The sequence below is a fragment of the Myxocyprinus asiaticus genome, chromosome 38, assembly GCF_019703515.2.
Source record: "Myxocyprinus asiaticus isolate MX2 ecotype Aquarium Trade chromosome 38, UBuf_Myxa_2, whole genome shotgun sequence".
In the NCBI taxonomy this organism is placed as follows: domain Eukaryota; kingdom Metazoa; phylum Chordata; class Actinopteri; order Cypriniformes; family Catostomidae; genus Myxocyprinus; species Myxocyprinus asiaticus.
Genome location: NC_059381.1, coordinates 15397547 through 15417659, shown reverse-complemented (window position 1 = coordinate 15417659; position 20113 = coordinate 15397547). Strand labels below are relative to the sequence as shown.

The following is a 20113-nucleotide window of genomic DNA, read 5'->3' as shown; positions in this document are numbered from 1 at the left end:
CCGCCAAAAAACATGGTTACTACAGTCATGGTTATGGCAATAATATTATAGTAAAACCATGGTTAATTTTTGCAAGGTAATCACAGCCATGCTGATATACAGAACAACAGCAATTAACAGGTTTTACATATATAATACTGTACTATCCAAATAGTAATGGTTTAGTACAGTAATATTGCAGTACCCATGACTGTAGTAATCACGGTTAATTTTCGTGAGAGAAGTAAATAATAATAAAAAAAGCGTACATTTCAGACAAAACTTGGCCAGTTAGTTTGTGCATTTCTTCGCCAGCGAAAATAGTTCCAAAAAGAAGCCAAAGCATCATGTACAACTCCGGTATCTACACTGCTCTTAATGCTCTGTCTTGAACTTGTCAGTGTTTTTGAACAAATCGTTATCTCGTTCACATCCATTGTTCTGGTGGGTTTTTTTTTTTTTTTTTTTTTTTGTTTGTTTGTTTGTTTTCAAATTATCAATTGAGTCAATGATTGAATGACTCATGACATAAAAGACACTCATTATGTTGCCACCTACTGGAATAAATTTGCAATCTCCAGAAATGGTGACTGAATGTATCAGTAAATGAAATCAAAATGAATGATGAACAAAATTTATAGAATTTATAGAGATTCGTCCCAGTGCTCTTGAGAAACGCCACTCGTCTGATCTGGACCAGAATTAACTGTTGTATAAATCAATAACATCTACAGAGACTTCAGAAATGCACTTGGTAATTAGTATGGAGATGTTAAATATTTCTGTTAACTATGAGGCAGTATAGGCAAAGTCTCTGACATTGCAATATTGACTTGGCCCCTCATGCATCCAGACGGCGCCTCTTAATGAAGCTGAGAGTTCTGAGTACCGCAGGCCTTGGTGGACAAACCACATGGTTGGAGTGTGGGCTTATGTTCACTGGCCGTGGGATTTCTCACTGGAGATGGAGAAGATGTGTGACAGACAGGGGCTGCCAGCCAGAGTCTGCTCTCCCACTCTCTTACAAGCAGTGGGCCACAGCAAACAACGATCCCTTCAGCATCAGCCATGCCCAACTTAGCACTGACACCGCAGGGCTTCACTGCACTCAGCCATGAGAGCGGTGTGTAAATATCACTGTAAATATGGTAAATTTCAGAACATTTAAAAGTTTACTTAATGTAAAGGAATGTTGTCTTTTATACCTAACTGTAAGGGGGGGGGGGGGATTATTTGAGAGGTGAACATCGCCGCCTGGTGGGGGGGAAAAACACTGCGTTATTTGTTTGTCCAGTTTGTGTCAAAGATTTGGCATTGAGTAAATTCCATTTACAGTTTTCTATTACAATACATTTCGAATTAGACCATCTATAAATAAAATTAATACAAATGTCACAATATTATGCAAAGTATTTTGCCATTTAAAACGTATCTACATTCAGGCCCGGCTCAAGCTCAGATGTATGGGTGGGCTTTAGGACCCTCAGGGTGGGCCAAACAGTTGAACCCAGGCGCCCCTGTGGAGTTGGGCCCACATAAATGTAATCGCTGTGTCCAAATTGGTTTCATAATTTTTTTAAATACATTTATAGCATTTTCTATAAAAAGACGTATTTAATAACTTTAAAAATGTCATGGTGTAACCATCAAGTAAAAGTTATTAAAATACTTTCATTGCACCTTCAATACATGAGTGTACACAACTTAATCAAAAAGTTTTCAAACACATTTTTCAAAGTAATCTTTTATTTTTTTTTTATTTTTTTTTTATTTTTTTTATTTTTTTTTTTTACAAGTATCATGCATTTTTGAGTGCAAATATAACAACCTGATGGCCGGAACAAAATGTGCATTTTCATAAAAATATCAGATTATTATTATTATTTTTTTTGTCTTGATGGTGTAAATAGGTCCTCTCTGTTTTATGGTTTTTGTCAACTTAAATTAAAAAATGGCTACACCAGCTGACTTTGATGTGGTGGACAACAGTGTTTCAAATATTAAGTATATTTTAAAACACAATTGTTTCACTGCTTATGTTTTTAAGAAATATTAATAAAAGATCACTGCGTTACTCATGCCAACTTTGTATTTTTTTTTATTTATTTTTTGAAGAATTTCAGCATTTAATGAGACTTAGATTTGATTTAACTGTCTCTGGATAGTTTCACCACATTACATTTTAAACTTTAAGCCCCAGAAAAAATATTAAAATGACTTTGAACTCAGAAATTGAAAACCTGTTTATCATAGAAGAGTATTTTATGTATTACTGAATAATTTAATAGATCTAGACAAAAAAATGAGTGTCACGTCCATGACCCAGATATGATTTGTGGCAAAACGCTTATGATGCATTATACACTCTGCATAAGTCTCTTAGTAGATCTGTAGACACACACATTTTAATAAAGTATAAATAGTCTAACAAATTTAGATTCCTGCATTATCATGAAAGGAATATGGTATGTTTATCAGATGATTTTTTAGAATTAAAGGATACCACTAAAAATAGTTGTTGCCTTTTTTAGCAAAGATGTGTTTGTTTTGCTAGTGCTGCACTTGGGACCTTAAACTAAAGTTTATCGACCCAGAATTAAAATGTGATTTCTGCAATAACATTTCTGTACTTCAATGTGATAACATGCACAGACCCAAATTCAGGAGTTCAAAGAAGTGGAAATTCAGATCTATCTACAACAGGACTTTGCCATTCTGAGAAACCCCCTTGTTCAATACAATCTATGCAAATTCATGACTAATGCCTTCAAACAGAAATGTACCTTGATCAAAACAGAGATGACTTTATTAACAAGAAGGATCTAAAGGACACTTATGCATTGCTTGGTTAGTATGTCAATCCAATTACAGCAATTAGTAGTAGCAGCCTTTACTTTTCAACAATACACAGACTAACCACGCCATGACAAAATATACTCTTGACATTGCTCTTCTTTATTAACTGGATAGGAAGTACTTTATAAGTACATAGGTACTATACAGTAGGTTCCTTAAAAAGGAAGTTGCTTGGAAGTGGGTCTCTAGCTTACAAATTGCATGCTTGCCATCTGTTGACTGTGGTGGACACACATGATACTAAAGCACTTTATTAGCTGCTCTTGATAAGAGTGTCTGGTGTATTTGTCTTTCCATAGGCAAGCTGAAGATAATTGAGTGTTAAATATAATAAGCGTGAAAGCATGTTGAAAGATCAAGTTGTCCCATCAATTCACCATGTTTCTCAACATGTTTGGAGAGAAAAAACATGAAAAGATTAGAGCATTAGTAAATTTATCTTTAAGAGGATAAATTATTTTTCAGATGGGACAGTTGTTGGTAAATTTAATGAGTGCATGCTTGGAAAAGATTGATTTAATCTGCATTCATTCATCATTTTTCGGCTCCTAATAAGCTTCCAAATGTAAGATAAATAATTAATTGGTATTTGCTTGCACAGAGGTGTAGACCCTTAAGATACCATTCTAAATGTATGTAACTGTAACAGTAGATACTGAGGGAAAGGGCATACATAAAGATAAGTGCATTTATAAATGACAAAACTGCTTTATAAGCAATATCCTCCAATATTCAATGAATTAAGTATTAGAAAAGTTTCAAAAGCTTGAAGGTGGAGACAGAGATCTTCTAGACAGAGATATGTTTTTTGAGATTCTTAAATGTGTGCTCCATCATGTTTTCCAGTCTGAATTTAGTTAAACATACGCTCACAGTAACACCCACACAGTTGTAAATCACAGACAGAAAATGACCAAGAATCAAAATGTTTGCTTACTTTAGAAATTATCCATGCAGACCTGAGCTAAAGTACAATGAATTATGATTTTACACATATGGGAGTATTAACTGCTTTAGTAGTACTTTAAACCCCTTTTTTATAACAACAAGGATTCATTGCACAAAATTGGTTTATTTGAAAAACAAAATAAGTTACATGTTTTTCCACTTCATTAACAAGCTGTTCATAAATTATTGATTATTCTTTCTCTTTTGGCTATCTTGAGCTCATTAACTTCATAAATAAAAACATTGCTTCTAATCAACATATTAAAAGACATTCTCATTTTACAAGTTTCTTTCATTCACAGAGTAATCTCACAACAAAATATTTTGAAATTTTCAAAAAATATTCTGCATCCCTGATTCTCCAGACAATAAAAATGGTCTTTATGAGTGAGCTCATTTGCATGCTAGAGCTTGTGCTTGAGTCACTACATAGAACGCAAACGAGAACCCAGGCAGCTTGATCTGTTCTCCAGTAGGCAGCTCAGATCCCTGCAGTAGTGGAAGGGTTCGGTCATCGACCATCTTTAGCACTTTTCCATTTAATCTGACTGACCTAGAGATGGAAAAAACAAGATTTAAGGATCTCAGAGTTAGTTTGACTCACTGATAGATTTTGAGTTTTGTATTAGCAAACAAGTGCTGGTTTAGATTATAAGCAGTTTTTGTAGTTTGGGGCAGAATTTTTATTTTTTATCCCCTTAAACTATGGAGCATTTCTGGGCTGCCACCCGCAATTTTTCACACTCAATTTAAAAGCTCACCATTCACACATACTGTGGACTAATTGCAAAAAGAAACCCCCCCAAATAATAATAAAAAAAAAAGACTCCAATTGTTCATAAATAATATTGTGTGTCTTTATAATCTTATGATAAACAAACTTTTTGAAGAAATGTTTGTTGTTGTTGTTGTCCTAACTTTGTAAACATGTAATTCTGGTTCTGTTCATTCTATCTCACTTTGAAAAGTATTATTTCATTCCACTAGATGGCAGTAAGCACTACAATAGTTTTTCTCTATCACGTTCCATCACAATATACAGATCTGAAATGTAGGTGGTGCTCCAACGCATTTTAGCCATCACAAACGTGCCCATCCATAGACATTCAGTCTAATTTTCAGCTCATGCACCACCGCCATTGTTTCATCTAATATCTCAGACTCTGAGTGGACTAGAAGATCAATCTAGGTGTCATTAGAAAGCTGATCCTCCCCTTTGATGATACATAACGTCTTATCAATAGTCGATAACATGTATTTATTTAACATGCTTTTCCTGCTGGACCACATATTTTGTTCTGAACATCCACGATATAACATTGGATTATTCAGCCAAGCAAGCTCACAGGCAAGTAAAAAAAAATAGCAATTTTTTTAGAAAACTGTCTAAGGTAAAAGCATATGTAAAATTTTTGTCAACTTGGGGCTTACAGCAGCAAAGATTGGTGCATAAAAGAAACATGTGCATTTGGTGACTGAAATCATATTTCACTTTGTGATTCTTTTGAAAATCTTTCGAACTGTGGTATTAGAGCTGAGAATGAGAGCTTTCATTTGATACTATGTGAAAAGACTTTTATTTTCATATAAATATTTCTACCCCATTACCTCTAGGAGGAGCTAAGTTGTGATGCTAATGTTTTAAGGCCTTATTTTGTTATTTTATGTAACAAAATAACATAACATGCAGAAGTGATAGTTATCTCTGAAAAGTTGATTCTAAGCTTTCAAATGATACCTCATATGCCTGACTTATTTATATGGGGACTTCAACGTTTTAAGCGTAAACTTTTTTTGGTTCTTTTCAGTGAATTGGCCAAACGGGCTTGAAACACGGTCTGAATCGATTCCTGATTCAGTAAAATTCATTCAGAGCGCTCTCTCACTGAATCATTTGGAGCGGTTTCTCATACAGTAAAACAGCATCGGGATATTTACGAATACAGCAATGGATAGTGTAAATTTACCTACAGTCAACTGAAACAAAAGGCTGTCTTTTTGAGAGGTAACTTTGAGAAATTTCAGCTAGTGCTGTGTCATGTGAACAAGGGGCTGTTCAAACTGAACGTGTTTTTGCATCCACTCGTTTTTCAACCGTTTTCCATGTAAACTTTCGCTAGATGGATGTCTTTTGACAACTGCGTCACGCTTCACTGTGTTTTTAGCATCTACTGACACTGTCAATTTAAAAAGAACTTCAACTGATAAAAACGCGTCTTGAGACACCTGCGTTCTGCTCTATTCATTGTGATCCGTTTTGCATTTTTAGTGCGAAAACGCGTCTGTCTGAATGGTTACTGGAACAAACGCTTTAGCCAATAGTTACATGACTATTGTCTGTCACGACTGCTGTTGCTCGGAACTACACCCAAGAATTTCACACACTATTGCACTTGTGTATATTGTTGTGTGACAATAAAAGTGATTTGATTGCTACTCTTCCTCAAGAAAATAAAACAAATGCTTATCTCAAAGTCACCAGAATTGAACACTTTGGTGGTGTTTTTTTGCACACACACACACACACACACACAAAACTCCCAGGGGAGAATGCCTCTGGACCCCCCATATAAGGTTTATTAGGCAGACTTCTGTGCCTACCTTCAGATTAAATCCTGCAGGCGCCCCTGTCTTTGACCACAGCACCCATTCTTGCTTCAACCTATTTTCTAGTAATGGAGGCAACTCAAGTCTCTTGCAGGAGTCTCTTATAGAAAGTAGGGATGCACCGATCCGATACCTGGATTAGTATCGGCTCCGATACTGACGTTTTTAAATGGATTGGGTATCGATCCAAATCCGATACTGTGTGTTAGTAATGTTCGTTACTGTCAAGCTAAATAAAAAAATGACAAAAGAATCATTAAAACACAATTAAAGTAGTTCATATGACTAGTGCATTTTATTCAAAGCCACTTGAAGATGTGCGATAGCTTTGTGAATCGCAAAAGGCTGCGTTTAATAAGTAAATATCAAATGCACACGCAGCTCCAGTGCGTTATTGAATGGCGCTGCTCTGTTTACACACACACACACTTGCAGCTATTTTTAGCCTTCACAGCAGTGAGTAATATTTGAGCGCTACTCATGAACAACATCTCAGATGTAGATGCTCAATAGTTTGGTTCACTTATAATATGCATTTAGAATGGCACTGAAGGTGCTTTTTTTTTTTTTTTTAACCAGAATTTGAATAAAAAGCTAATTAAACTACTGTGAACTTGCCTGCAGACACTTATAGGACTTCCTGGAGAGTTCAGTATGTCAAAATAAAAGTGTGAGGGTTTAAAAGTTAAAGGTGTCACGGAGAGACTCACGGAGGCAGAGATATGAACTCAGTAGCAGCGTTTATTGAACAGATGATTGAAACAGAACAGCAAACGGCAGGTGAGTAATATCCAGACAGGGTATAGACACGATGAACAGATAACTCGCAACAGTCTTATGATACTTGCAGACAATAATGAAGACACGGGCATGACTGACATAGTAGAAAGGTCTGGAGTCTCAGAGGTACTATTGATGAGAACAGCGGGGTATATATGCAGTCCTTGATTAGCCACTAATGATATGCAGGTGCGTGTAATCAGAACTCAGGGGAGAGTGAGTGCTGATGGCAGTGAGGAAGAAAGAGAGAGAGAGAGAGAGAGACTGGTGGTTCCGTGCCAAAAGTGCACGATTGAGATATATTACTATATATTACTATTATAATATATTATTATTATTATCATTTGTTTACAAATTATAATTAAATTGAATGGGTTCCAAAAAATAACTGTGTGAATGAGAAGTGAGCTGATATCTTACGACAAAATTGAAAAAAAAAAAAAAAAAATAAATAAATAAATAAAAATCTGAATCCTTTAAAGTCCAGATACAAGTTGAAAAAAAACTATATAAATAAATAAAAAGAAAAAAAAAAAAAAGGCTTCTTTTCTACTGATAACCTATACTGGAATTACTGTTAATTTTGCTGCTACATTATCCAGTATACTAGTTAACAATAAAGTTTTTCTTAATAAGTTATACATTTATATTGAAATAATGATATTTGTTAGAGGTTTGTGTTTCTTTACATATTAAAGAGCACACCCAATTAGTTCCACACAATAATGTAAAGATATTCTAAACTGATTATGCAAAAAAACAAAAAAAAAAACGGTATCGGATCGGAATCGGTATCGGCCGATACTGAGATTTCCGATAACAGAACCGGAAGAGAAAAAGTGGTATCAGTGCATCCCCAATAGAAATGAAATTAGATTATTTTTTTATTTTATTATTATTATTTATCTGCTAATGGATTTTGTTTGGACAGTAACAGCACATGTTCGGAGATGGCTCAAAATCAATATTCACACACTTCGAAAACCAAAGTGCACATTCTAGATGCAAATGACTAGCATGTAAGGGATAGACTAGTATGCTCTGGGTGTTAAGTTTACTGTTCTCTCATTAAAGCAAAACTTGATTCATGCTGTTAAAGTCAGATGGCAATACACTACACAGCTTTATCAGCTATCATGTGGCTTACTGTACTGTAGCTTTAAATCATGTATGGATGCAAAGTGTAAAATGTTACCTAAATAGTGAAAAGATTTGCTGCGGTTATCTCTTGCTTGAAAATATCCTCCACTTGGGTTGAATTTCATGACATCTTGTTTGGTCCCTCCAAATGGCAAAAAATAAATAAAATAAAAAAAATAAATAAATAAAAAAGAGGCTGGGATCAATGCTTTGGAAAGGGTTCTTAATTTTGGTGAACTGCATAAAGAGTAAGCAAATAATACATATGACAACATTCCATTACAGATTAAATAGGTTAATTTGACGCATTGATTCTTTTTACAATGTAGTCTGTTTTTATATGTTTAGAAGGACTTAATTTAGTGGGTTCATACATTTCTCCTCGTTGATTAAACTCGCATCTATAGCCACAGAGAGAAACCTTTCGTCCACACCTCGGGCCACATGGGACAGATCCAAAACAACCCGTACAGACTGGACATCAGATTCATCACCGATAGATATTACTGTGTTAGCCCGCGACATACAATGCGACAACCACCACAATCGAGGGAACAGTTGCAGCTGCCGACTTCATCAGTTCAATCAACCGCGAGCTCATTAAACACGTGACTGCATCGGTTTTACGCGCGCATCCCCACTTCACACAGAAATAAAGTTTTAAATAACAAAACAGATCAGCTGGCTAAAATATGACGCCGTCAAAAATATTATTCCTTCTTTTTTTAAAGACTGTACACGAGGATACAGTTCACGACAAATTATGTGAAAATATGTCAGGCTTGTATCTCCTGGGCGGGGCTTCAGTCCGATTCGTTATTTGTACGCGTTACGTGATTGGCTCAGACAGCACTGAATTTGTAACAAGCTGTTTGTGTGAATTCCACACCTTTGAGGTTATTTGTTTAAAACCTCTATGAAAGCCCAAAATGTGTCGATGATTAAACCAGTTTAAAATTGTATTAAACGCTCCAACATTCTAAAATGGACAGAAAACATGGAAGTTCTTGAAAAGGAAAACTATCAACGATGGTTATGTGGGACAATGGGATGTGCCATGGGATTTGTTTAATTGTAAAAAGTGTGCCATGGTAGAAAAAAGGTTGGGGAAACACTGATCAATATGACACAAAATAAAACTTAGCAGAGTAAAACGAGGATACTTTCACTTTTATTTCAGCCCGACAAACAGGCAAAAAATAGTTTACATATTGCCACCGAGGCAAAATAATATACATACTATTTTACATCATATAAATAAAGTTAAACACAAAAATTTACAAAGAAAGGAGATCAGATGGCAGCATAAGCAGGTCGTTCACTTCCTCCTGCAAGGCATCTGCTTTCTCTTTTATTAGCATCTATAAAATAAACATTGAGAAAGTCACAATGCGAATGCAAAGCTAACGTAGAAACACAATGTTGCTAAAGTGCAATATATGTGCTTACTTTTGCTGATGCGGTAATTTGATCAGCCTGTTTCTTGAAGAGGTTGTCAATAGTTTGCACCAGAATCTTTGGATCAGCATTGGCGAGATGCGCCAGTGTCTTGTAACCAGCATTATAGAGCTGCTTAGCACGATGCTGAATCAATACAGAGTGAGGGAAAACACCACATTAAATGGCAGCCAAATAATTTACAAACTGAGCTCTCAATGAAAGTCTTTTCATGAAAGTTATAAAGGTTGGTTGATGAGTTTTATTTGTCATACTTAAAGGAATATTCCAGGTTCAATAAAAATTAAGCTCATTTGACAGCATTTGTTTCATAATGTTGATTACCACAAAAAATTATTTAGACTTTTCTTTAAAAACAGCAAAAATCTGGGCTCCAGTGAGGCACTTACAATGGAAGTTAATGGGGCCAATCTGTAAATGTTAAAATACTCACTAACTTACTAAAGTTTTCTGTGTAAAGTTACAGCCAAATTTACAACTTTGTTGCCATGATGACGTAAACCCTAAAACAACTGTAAAAATTACGATTTAAACAACTTTACAGCTCAAGTAATACATGAGTTTTAACAGAAATGTTAATGTAAGTGCTTTTATAAAATTATAAGCTTTACATTTCTGCCTTTAAATCCTCCAAAAATTGGCCCCATTCACTTCCATTGTAACCTCCATTTTTGCTTTTTTTTTTTTTAAAGGAGGGACGAGTCGAAATTATTTTTTGTGGTAATCAACATTATGCCACAAATGCTATCGATTCAGTTTAACTTGTATTGAACCCGGAATATTCCTTTAAATTAAAACACACACATTATGACAGTCAAATGCACATGTATTATTTCATTCATTTAGCTTCTAACTTTTCTAGTCATAATGGAGGGAATGACAGCTACAAAGAGAGAGTAGTCGAGACGAACAGCCTGAAAACACACCTCCATAACTCCAGCCACCTCCATGAGTGGAATGAGCTCGGCCTGCACACAGTAGGTCAGTCTGCGGGTCAACTCTGACAGAAGAGCCTTATAGGCCCAAAACTCCTCTAGCTCCTGAAATGGACAAACACATCTTATGTGAGTCTTTACTTTGGCTCTGATCCATAAATGACTGGATGGTAGTATGTGAGGGAACAGATGCTGATATATAGACTGATATTTCTTGACATTATCCCTGCTGGATTTAAAGGAATATTCCAGCTTCAATACAAGTTCAGCTCAATCGACAGCATTTGTAGCATAATGTTGATAAAAAAAAAAAAAATTACAAAAATCCACTCGTCCCAATATGAAGCTTATAATTGTATAAAAGTACTTAAATGAATTCTTCTGTTAAAATGTGTGTATTGTTAAAGTAGTAAAATTGGATATAACTTTACACAGAAAAGGTTAGCGAGCGATTTTGTCACACAAAAATCACATTAACACACATTATGTTTTGTGGCAATCCTTTTGAAACAGTGAGTTTTTTAACATTTACAGATTGACCCCATTCACTTTCACTGTAAGTGCCTCACCCAGATTTTTGCTTTTTTTTTTTTTAAAGGAGGGACGAGTCTAAATAAATTTTTGTGGTAATCAACATTATCCCACAAAAGCTGTTGATTGAGCTTAACTTGTATTGAACCTGTTCCTTTAATGTTCCCCAACCTCAGTGAAGTGCAGCACAGAAGAGCCAAAGGCAGAAGCTGAGCTGAGAAGAGTCTGTACAAAGCCTCTAGTCAGCTGGAATCTATCCGACACATTCCACAGATTTGTCTCCTTCAGCAGGGAGTACAGCACCATGGCCAGGTACAACCTGTTTACCACCACAATGTCCACAGACTGAAACAAAGATGAGAGAAAAGAAGAACATTGTGAAATCCAGTTCAGAAATGTTTCACCTTAAAGGGATAGTTCACCCAAAAAAGACAATTCTCTCATCATTTACTTACCCTCATACGATCCTGGATGTGTATGACTGGTCCTTTTTTGCTATAAATTCTCCTTCATGCCCAGTAGGTGGCAATATGCACGAAGACCAAAAATGTGAAAGTGGAGATTGATAGTAAAAAAGGACTTAAATATTGATCGGTCTCTCACCCACACTTATCATATCGCTTCTGAAGATATGGATTAAGCCACTGGAGGATTACCTTTATGTGCTTTTGGAGCTTCAAAGTTTTGGTACATGTTCACTTGCATTGTATGGACCAACAGAGCTGAGTTATTCTAAAAATCTTTGTTTGTGTTCATCAGAAGAAGAATGTCATACACATCTGGCATGGCATGAGGTTGAGTAAATGAGAGAATTTTCATTTTCGGGTCCCCAGTACTTTTCATTGCAAATGATCATTATATTTTCACCTTGGAGACTTAAATAGGGATTAGATGTAGGTTTAGCTATAACACTCCCCAAATCCCTTAAGAAGGTTATGATTTAGGTAATACTTTTGCATATTCCATACACAACTACATTTTTTAATGTTCTCAGAACTTTGAAATGCCAATGATATCAATCAGTAGCAATATTTTGCTTTGCTTATACATTGCCAGTTAAATCCAAAACAAACAAAAAAAAAGGCATGTGATTGAAACAGTTGGTATTCTGAAGCATGAGAGTAATGCTGTTCCTGACAACCTTCCTCATGCTCTGTCCCGCTGCCTTCCGTGTCACAAAACTTTCAGGTACTCCAACAGCAGTGGCCATCTTCTGCTCAGCAGCTGACAAATTTGTAAACTGGAACAATGTAAAATTTATATTTAGTAAAAATACAAATCAGCTGAGACAAAGGATGACAACATCAATAGCCAGTATTCAAAATACAAATAACATACAAAGTCACACATATGTTGCACCCTATACACAGAGCACCAACCTTAAACGAGGTTTAGTGTATAATACATCACTAAACCCAACATAAACGGGTTCAACCAGACGGTAGCATCCCACCTGCCTGAAGTAGATCATCCAGTCTGGCTTGCATTGATGCACCATATCATATGGAGTAACCAGATACAGTAAGTGTAGAAAACTATTCAGCAATAAACCCTCCAGCCCTTTTGACAAGTCTCTGTAGAGCAGATCACAGTAGCTTAGGTCTACTGAACCTGAAAAGACAAGGAACAATGTGAATGGACAATATTAAAAAAGGAAGGCTATGGAAAAACAATGATAAATAATAAAAACATATAATCTCTAAACAGGGTCATGTTGCCACCCTGTGGTATATAATTAACATTTTATGAGTGAAAATGCTTAAATCCTTATTCCACACTCTGTCTTACCTTTAAAAGTTGCTCTGCCCAGTCTAGTGATCTGCAGAATGGTTTCATCATTTACATCACCAGAGGCTTCAATGAGGGCCTTCTGCCTCAGTGTCTCTATGGATACCAGTGTAAGATCCCACAAACTCCTCTCTGGACTGACCTGAGCTTCCTGCACACTAAGGAGTGTGCCTTTCATGAAATCCCTCACTTGTTCTATTGTAGTAGTTATCTGAAATAAAAGGAAAGAGTTTAGTTTACAGTTCTTGACTTGCAATGAGATTGTGATTAAATAAAAAAACACTGAAATATTATGAGTTAATGATCAATTAAAATGTATTTTTGTTACTCACTTTCAGGCCAATGAGCGACAGGACAAGACTAAGGAGGCCCTGTCCCCCATCATGCAGCAGGTTGCTGTAACACTTCTCCACTGGTGCGGACACAAGTTTTTTGGCCTGGGGAGGTAAAAAAAATCATATGTGCATATTAAAAAAAATAAATAAATAAATAAAAATAAATGCCATTCATAAATTATTATACACTGTGGGGTCCAAAAGTCTAAGATCACGAGTAAAACTTATATTTTGCATTCTTGTCTAATTTAATACAAAATATTTTATTAGAAATTATATTACCAGCATTACAATTTTAGCAATTCAAAAAGTTTATTGAAAAATTAAAATCAGTTTCAGAATTTAGCTGGCATGGACTCAATTTGTTTACAAATCCTGATGTTCCATGTTATCCCAGCATGATTTGAGAATTTTCCAAAGAGCATTTTGTGTGCTTCAATGAAAGCAAGGAAATATTCTGTACAGAACATGGTCAATGTCAAAAATGTGCTTATATTTTATTAGTAGGGCTGGGTATTGATACAGATTCGATTACGATTCACAAGCTCTCGATTTGATTTCGATTCTGATTCGATGTCGATTAATATGGGTATATTTCAGTTATAATATCCCTTTTTTTGCTTACATATGAAAGAAATTTTCTCCCAATTAATGCTGTTAATTTTACATAGGGATCTTCTAAATAGGTACATTATGAAATTATTAATTTTACTATTTTTATTCTCACATTTCGGCTTTTTTTTTTTTTTAATGAACAAATCCATGTATTCAATCAATAAAAAAATATAATATATTCCATACATAATTTTTTGTTACATGTTTATTGTTTAATAGCATCATTTTTACTATTTAAACTATTTACATTGATTTGTTGAATATGCGCTAAAACCGATACTGTCTCTTTAACAAAACCAGCATTTCTGTGAAGTATCTGTAGATGAGCGTATGTTAACGAGAGAGGACTCGAATGGCTTTAATTAGAATTAAATGTTTCTTTTTTTTTGTTGTTTATAATCAACAACTGGACTATAAAGACCAGAAAGGGTATTAAAAGAGACAGTATTCAATGACAAATGGGTCACGTGGATCTCATCTTTGGACACACATTACACCGAACAACTTTTACTCTTAACACACAGTGAAAGGATCTCACTGCTGAATACTCCACCACTACACAATTACTGGTGAGTGAAATGTAAACATTTACCAACCTGTTGCCAAATATATACATTTTAGTCACATAGCATGAAATTTGGTTGCTAATGCGAGTGATTTCCACTCATTGTAGTAAAGTGTTGTGCCAGGACTTTGGTTGCGCATAGAGTAAATGATCGATCTTTGGATTTAAGAATCGATATCGAGTTCATTCAAATGAAGATCACGATGCATCAGAAAATCTCTATTTTTACCCATCCCTATTTATTAGTGACATAGAAATAGTGTAGAATCTTAAATATTCCTTATTCATTTACATCATAACTTTTCAAAACTGTTTATTTCCAGGTTATTGAAACTAATCCCAGATTTTATGTAGTCTCAGACTTACTGACCCCACTGTACATGCAAACATAATACAATTAAAGGTCAATGTTTTTTACCATGTTTATATCTTTTTCCTGCAGAACCAGGATACTCTCGCCCATGGCATCAATACCTGCTCGTCCTGCTCTCCCCACCATCTGTTTGTACTGACTTCTCTTTAAAAAGTCTGCAGCTACGTATGGGGACCGCAGAATCACCCTAAGAAGTAACAAATGCACAAGAGAGATAATGAAACCACTTTCAAAAGTTTACCATTATTTTAGTCCAGGTTTAGGACAGTCTGGGTTTGGCCAGCTAGAATCAGTTTTTGTCTTATATATCTTTGTGAATAAGGGCATATAAGAAAAGAATAGCTGATTTTAGAAAGTAATTCTACTCTGACACATAGATGAGGACAGACCTGCGTGCAGGAAGGTTGATCCCAGCAGCAAGAGTGGAGGTGCAGGTGAGGAGGCAGAGCACCCCTGAAGAATAGGCTTCTTCCACTAGCTTCTTCTCATCACTGGTCAGGCCGCTGTGGTGGTAGGCCAGGCCAAATGGCACAGTCTTCTGCAGCACAGGACACAAGGATCCATTACCACTGCTCTTCAATTCACCCAGCAGTGTGGCTTTCTCTGCTTTTTTGTGCTTCAGAAACTCCCTGAAAAAATGCAGAGGTTTTATTTTATCAATGGCACTCTAGCACTGATAACAAAAAAATATCATATAACTAGGTATTAAGTTGCTCATTTTTTAAACTGATTAAATACAGTCAAAGGGCTGTACTGTAATATGTTCATTTGTAAATCTTTTTTAGACTGTCCTTGAGATTCTTCTGTTTAACAGCAAATTAAAAATGTGTTAAACTGTTTAAAGGGATAGTTCACCCAAAAATGAAAGTTCTCTCCTTTACCCACATGCCCTCAGATATGCATGACTTTCTTTCTTCTGCAGAACATAAACAAAGATTTTTAGAAGAATATTTCAGCTCTGTAGGTCCATGCAAAGCAAGTAAATGGTGACAAAAACTTTGAAGCTCCAAAAAAACACATTAAGGCAGCATAAAAGTAATCCATAAAACTCCAATCAGTTTTGGATGAGAACAAACCAAAATATAACTCCTTTTTCATACTCAACTCCTATAAATCTTGACATCAGTAGTCTTCTAGGTGATCATGATTTCACACTCGATTACACTGTGCATGTGTCTAGCACTAGGAAGTGTAATCGAGCTTGAAATTATGATTGTGCCTAGAGACTGCAATGGCAAGGTGTACAGTGAAAAAGAGTTATATTTTAGTCTGTTCTCACCAAAAACCAACAGGATCGTTTTAGAAGATTACTTTGTGTTTTTTTAGTGCTTACAAGTTTTGGTCACCATTCACTTGCATTGTATGGACCTACAGAGCTAAACTATTCTCCCAAAAATCTTTGTTTGTGTTCTGCAGAAGAAAGAAAGACATACATCTGAGATGACATGAGGGTGAGTAAATTATGGGAGTATTTTCATTTTTGGGTGAACTATTCCTTTAAGTGAAAGTGCATTTTTATATTTTGTGCATCAAAAATTTCTTGATGTTATTTAATTATTGATCAGCTTTGCTGCAGTGTGATTGTGGAAGAGTGTTTTCAATAAAATTTTCATGGTGTGCACATTTGTGAAAAAAATAAAAAATAAATCAGAAATTTAAATCTTTGCTATCAGTAAAGTTTGCATCAATGAGCACTTACTACTATAATTAAATCTTTACAAACTGATGCACTTGGGGATCATAAATGTCTACGTACTTATTTAAATACTTGCAGATCATTCCAGCCAGATTCTCACAGTTCTTCTTGGTGGCACAGAATATCAGGCAGGACTGCTGAGGGATGATTTCAGCAGCCAGTGCTATGATGTGGTCAGGGTCCATCTTCTGCATTCCACTGGAGTACTGAGGAAGTCCATTGCACAAAGGTTTGATGTGAAATTGGTGCAGCTCAGCAGATCGATTTTTTTTTATTAAGTTAAAAAAGGGCTTGACTCTGCAGAGCTTTAGCCATGACTGAGCTTCTATACCTTAATATCCAGGAGTCGTGAGAATCTGAAGCATTCCTCTTCCTTTGGGTCAACTTCATATATGCTATCTTTTATTTTCACATACTCTTTTAGTTCAACCTACAGGATCACAAATATTTTAACTGAAGTTAAAGCTGAAGTACATAGCTTTGTCTGCATTAAAGTTCTTTCTTCTATCCTAGCTTAATACGTAGAGACAACAATTAGCAAGCCATTTAGAGGGTCAATTTTCTTATAAACTGTAAACACTGTCTCTGTGGTGATATGAAAATTCCTCTGTTTGTTTTGAGAGACCCTTTTAGACCCACCCCAACAACATTACTCAACCAATTCTATGAGTTGGAGTAGGACTATCTCGGGGAGCGTATTAAGAAAGCTGTTTTGAAAACATCGTTTATTTTTGTAATTCCATTCGGTGGTGCTAGTGGCCCAGAAATTACCTACTTCAGCTTTAAAGAAAATAGGAGATCAAAGTTTCTAAAGTTATCCCAACCTTGGCATCATACATTTGAGTTGATCAAATTTGAAGCCTAGTAAAATGTAATAAATGTCAAAGACAAACATTCATATTGATCACGTAGTGAGGTCATTCTTACAGGCCTGAAGTCATTGGTGTAGTTTTCAGCTTTTAGAAACATCTGAAGGTCTCCCACATTGCCGAGTGTCGCACTCATTCCAATAATTTGGGTTGATTCTGCATAGAAACAAATAATACAAACGATCAGAATCCATTACAATCACAGAGCCAGAGCAATGCATGCGAGATTTTAGGCTACTCACTGCTCATGTACAGAATTTTTGACAATGTCATTTCAAGAATTGCCCCTCTGTTGCCATCACCAAGCATATGGAGCTGCAATAAAAACAAACAAGTCATCATTTATTGGAAATACTTGTTGACAAGTATTAAAATTCAACTGAATATCAATTTTAAAAAGATTTGTATTGTCTGCATTAGCTGTTTGAACAGAACCCTGGACTTCAGAGTGCATACGTTCGAAAGATACGTTTGAAAGATTTTTTTAGTAAGTATTGAGTAAAATAAAAAATAAAAGAATTTCAGACATTTTACATATATGTATCTCATATGCGATCATTTAATTTGAAAACCCATATTGGTTGACCTCTTGTGCAATATAGAAACATTCTCCACTGACAAGAATAAATGGCTATGAATTCACCATGAGGATCAGCACCAGTATTATTCATTGGTGATACACACACCTCATCCACAACAACCAAGCCAATATTTCCTAGACGGTCCGTTTCGATCAGTGAGTTGATGAGACTGTGTCCCTTTTCAATGGTTGTGATGTACAGAGAGTTTTTGCTTCTTCTCTTTACTGGAGGAAACCTCCCTTTACTGCCAGCATACTCCTCAACCATGAAGTCCAGTTCAATCCCAAAGCTAGACAACCCTCGAACCTGAAATACAATCAAGATCTATCCTTTTATAATCATTTGATTTCAAGAAAGGTGTTAAATATTGAAAACTGACATGCTGTTGCAATTATAAACAAACAACATTTTGATAAAATACCTTTTCTTGAACCAGGGATATGTATGGCAAAATAAGAATTGCATCCTTCTTTCTACACAAGAGCTCTTTAAATATTAGAATCTCCGCCACTAGAGTCTTTCCTCCACTTGTTGGTAATGAATAAATTAGATTTCTCCTTTGTTGCACTGAATCCAGGCTCAAGCATGTCTTCTGCCAATCTAGAATAGAGAAAGAAAAGGGAGCATCACTAAAAAAACGTATGATTAGCAGGATGCGGACTAGTGAGAAAAGTGAGATGGAAAGGATGAGAATTATTTACCATACAAATCCTGGATTCCTTTTAATCTACAAATAAGATCCTTAACTCTGGATGGGAGACCGAAGAAAGGGCCCAGGTCCCCCTCTGCTGATATGGACTCCATGGCCTGCATGGCAGCACCCATCTCTTCAGTCATCACAGCTTCCTTCTGTTGTACTCTCTTGGAGATGGTGTTAGATGTTGCTGCATTTTCAATCAGTACTTTCTTAAGATGGTCTTTCATGCTTCTTCTGGCCTTCGGTGCTGGCTTGTTTACACCTGCATGACAGGTAGTTGGATTGTGGTTTGTTAAATCAGGGGTAGATGTATTATGTGCACCCCTGGGAGTGCTATTTTGTGGGGTCATGACAGCTTGTCGAAATGCGAGTGGAGAACTTGGCAAAGTTCTCAGTGGTGAATCTCTGAAATCCTCAGCTAAGATAGAGTCTAAGAGTTGCTCCTCACAGGAGTGTGGAGTCTGCTGGTCTTTGTGACGTTGCCTCATCTGGAGCTCCACATCTTCAAGTTTGGCCAGAAAGGAGCTGTCACCCACAATGCTGTCATAACCGTCAAATAAATCTTCATTGTCACTAAAGCACTAGATAAGAACAGAAACCAAACAGAACTTAGAACAGCACCAATATAAAGCCAGAAACAAACGCATATCTTTCATGCTTACCGGCTCTGTGTCTTTATTTTCAGTCATGTCTTGAGTGTAAGTGTGTTCATCACCCGCAGAACATGTACCAGATGTAAAACTGGATCTTTTTTTGGGTGGAGTGATGTGAGTTTTCATGCCATTCCTGGATCTCTTTCTTGAGGACGAAGTGTTACGCTTTACCACAATATCGTACATGTGGTTGTCAGTGTACATTACAACTAAAAAGATACTCCACAGTGAGATTCGAGCATTATAGTTTAATGCTGTCGTAGGACCAGTAATTGACAACAACAAAGAGCAGTAGCAGTTTATTTATCCATTGAGAACTTTGTATGACAGCTGGTGAACTGTCCGTTAAAGTAAATGCTTGAGAAAGTAAATTATCGGTTATTTTACAAAATAACACTGGGATAATAAGCAGAGGTATTCAAACGCATGTTTACGTAACCTAACAGGAGCCACTTACAAAAATAAACGAGGAATTTCGAAAAGCATAATGATGGAGATGGCCAATGAGAGTTCGGCTTTTGGACCACGTGACTTTTAAAGTTGCCGAAAGCAAACGTCTGACGAGAAAAAGCAAAACAAAAGTCCCATCAGTTATTTTTTATTTTTTTTTCCATCATAGCATTTCAGTCTGGACAAAGATAAGATGGCTTAGAATTAATTTAAAATAAGAAATACTAAAATAATCTAACTTATTTAAAATGCAAAAA

At 35.9% G+C, this 20113-nt stretch overlaps 1 protein-coding gene and 1 long non-coding RNA gene across 4 annotated transcripts; one reads left to right on the top strand and one right to left on the bottom strand.

Annotated features, from left to right (window-relative positions):
* Positions 1–7066: 7066 nt before the first annotated feature.
* LOC127428896 (uncharacterized) lies at positions 7067–15418 on the top strand. Of its 2 annotated transcripts, XR_007895202.1 has the most exons (5): positions 7070–7170; positions 11411–11546; positions 13361–13467; positions 14980–15104; positions 15288–15418. It is a non-coding gene; the product is annotated as an uncharacterized LOC127428896 (long non-coding RNA). The 2 variants fall into 2 exon arrangements; XR_007895203.1 differs by lacking the exon at positions 11411–11546 and having other exon boundaries at positions 7067–7170.
* On the bottom strand, positions 9182–19910 carry LOC127428869 (helicase POLQ-like). Of its 2 annotated transcripts, XM_051677520.1 has the most exons (18): positions 19416–19910; positions 18758–19334; positions 18478–18656; positions 18162–18362; positions 17718–17790; positions 17534–17631; positions 16938–17036; positions 16667–16812; positions 15300–15539; positions 14956–15097; positions 13355–13459; positions 13023–13233; positions 12688–12845; positions 12376–12474; positions 11406–11579; positions 10695–10808; positions 9760–9894; positions 9182–9671 (listed from the first exon to the last, which is right to left on the bottom strand). In XM_051677520.1, exons 1-18 carry the CDS (start codon positions 19608–19610, stop codon positions 9588–9590), a joined length of 3030 nt encoding a protein of 1009 aa, XP_051533480.1. In that variant the 5' UTR covers positions 19611–19910; the 3' UTR covers positions 9182–9587. The 2 variants fall into 2 exon arrangements, with proteins under 2 accessions (XP_051533480.1, XP_051533481.1); XM_051677521.1 differs by lacking the exon at positions 19416–19910 and having other exon boundaries at positions 9186–9671; positions 18478–18685; positions 18758–18865.
* Positions 19911–20113: the final 203 nt, after the last annotated feature.

Bases quoted from the DNA above. Each gene is read 5' to 3' on its own strand.
- LOC127428869 (XM_051677520.1), bottom strand. From the start codon at position 19,610: ATGTACACTGACAACCACATGTACGATATTGTGGTAAAGCGTAACACT. The intron at 18,657-18,757 runs GTAAATAATTCT...TCTCTATTCTAG, and splicing joins AGGAATCCAGGATTTGTATG to ATTGGCAGAAGACATGCTTG. The intron at 15,098-15,299 runs GTCTGTCCTCAT...GTTACTTCTTAG, and splicing joins ATCAACCTTCCTGCACGCAG to GGTGATTCTGCGGTCCCCAT.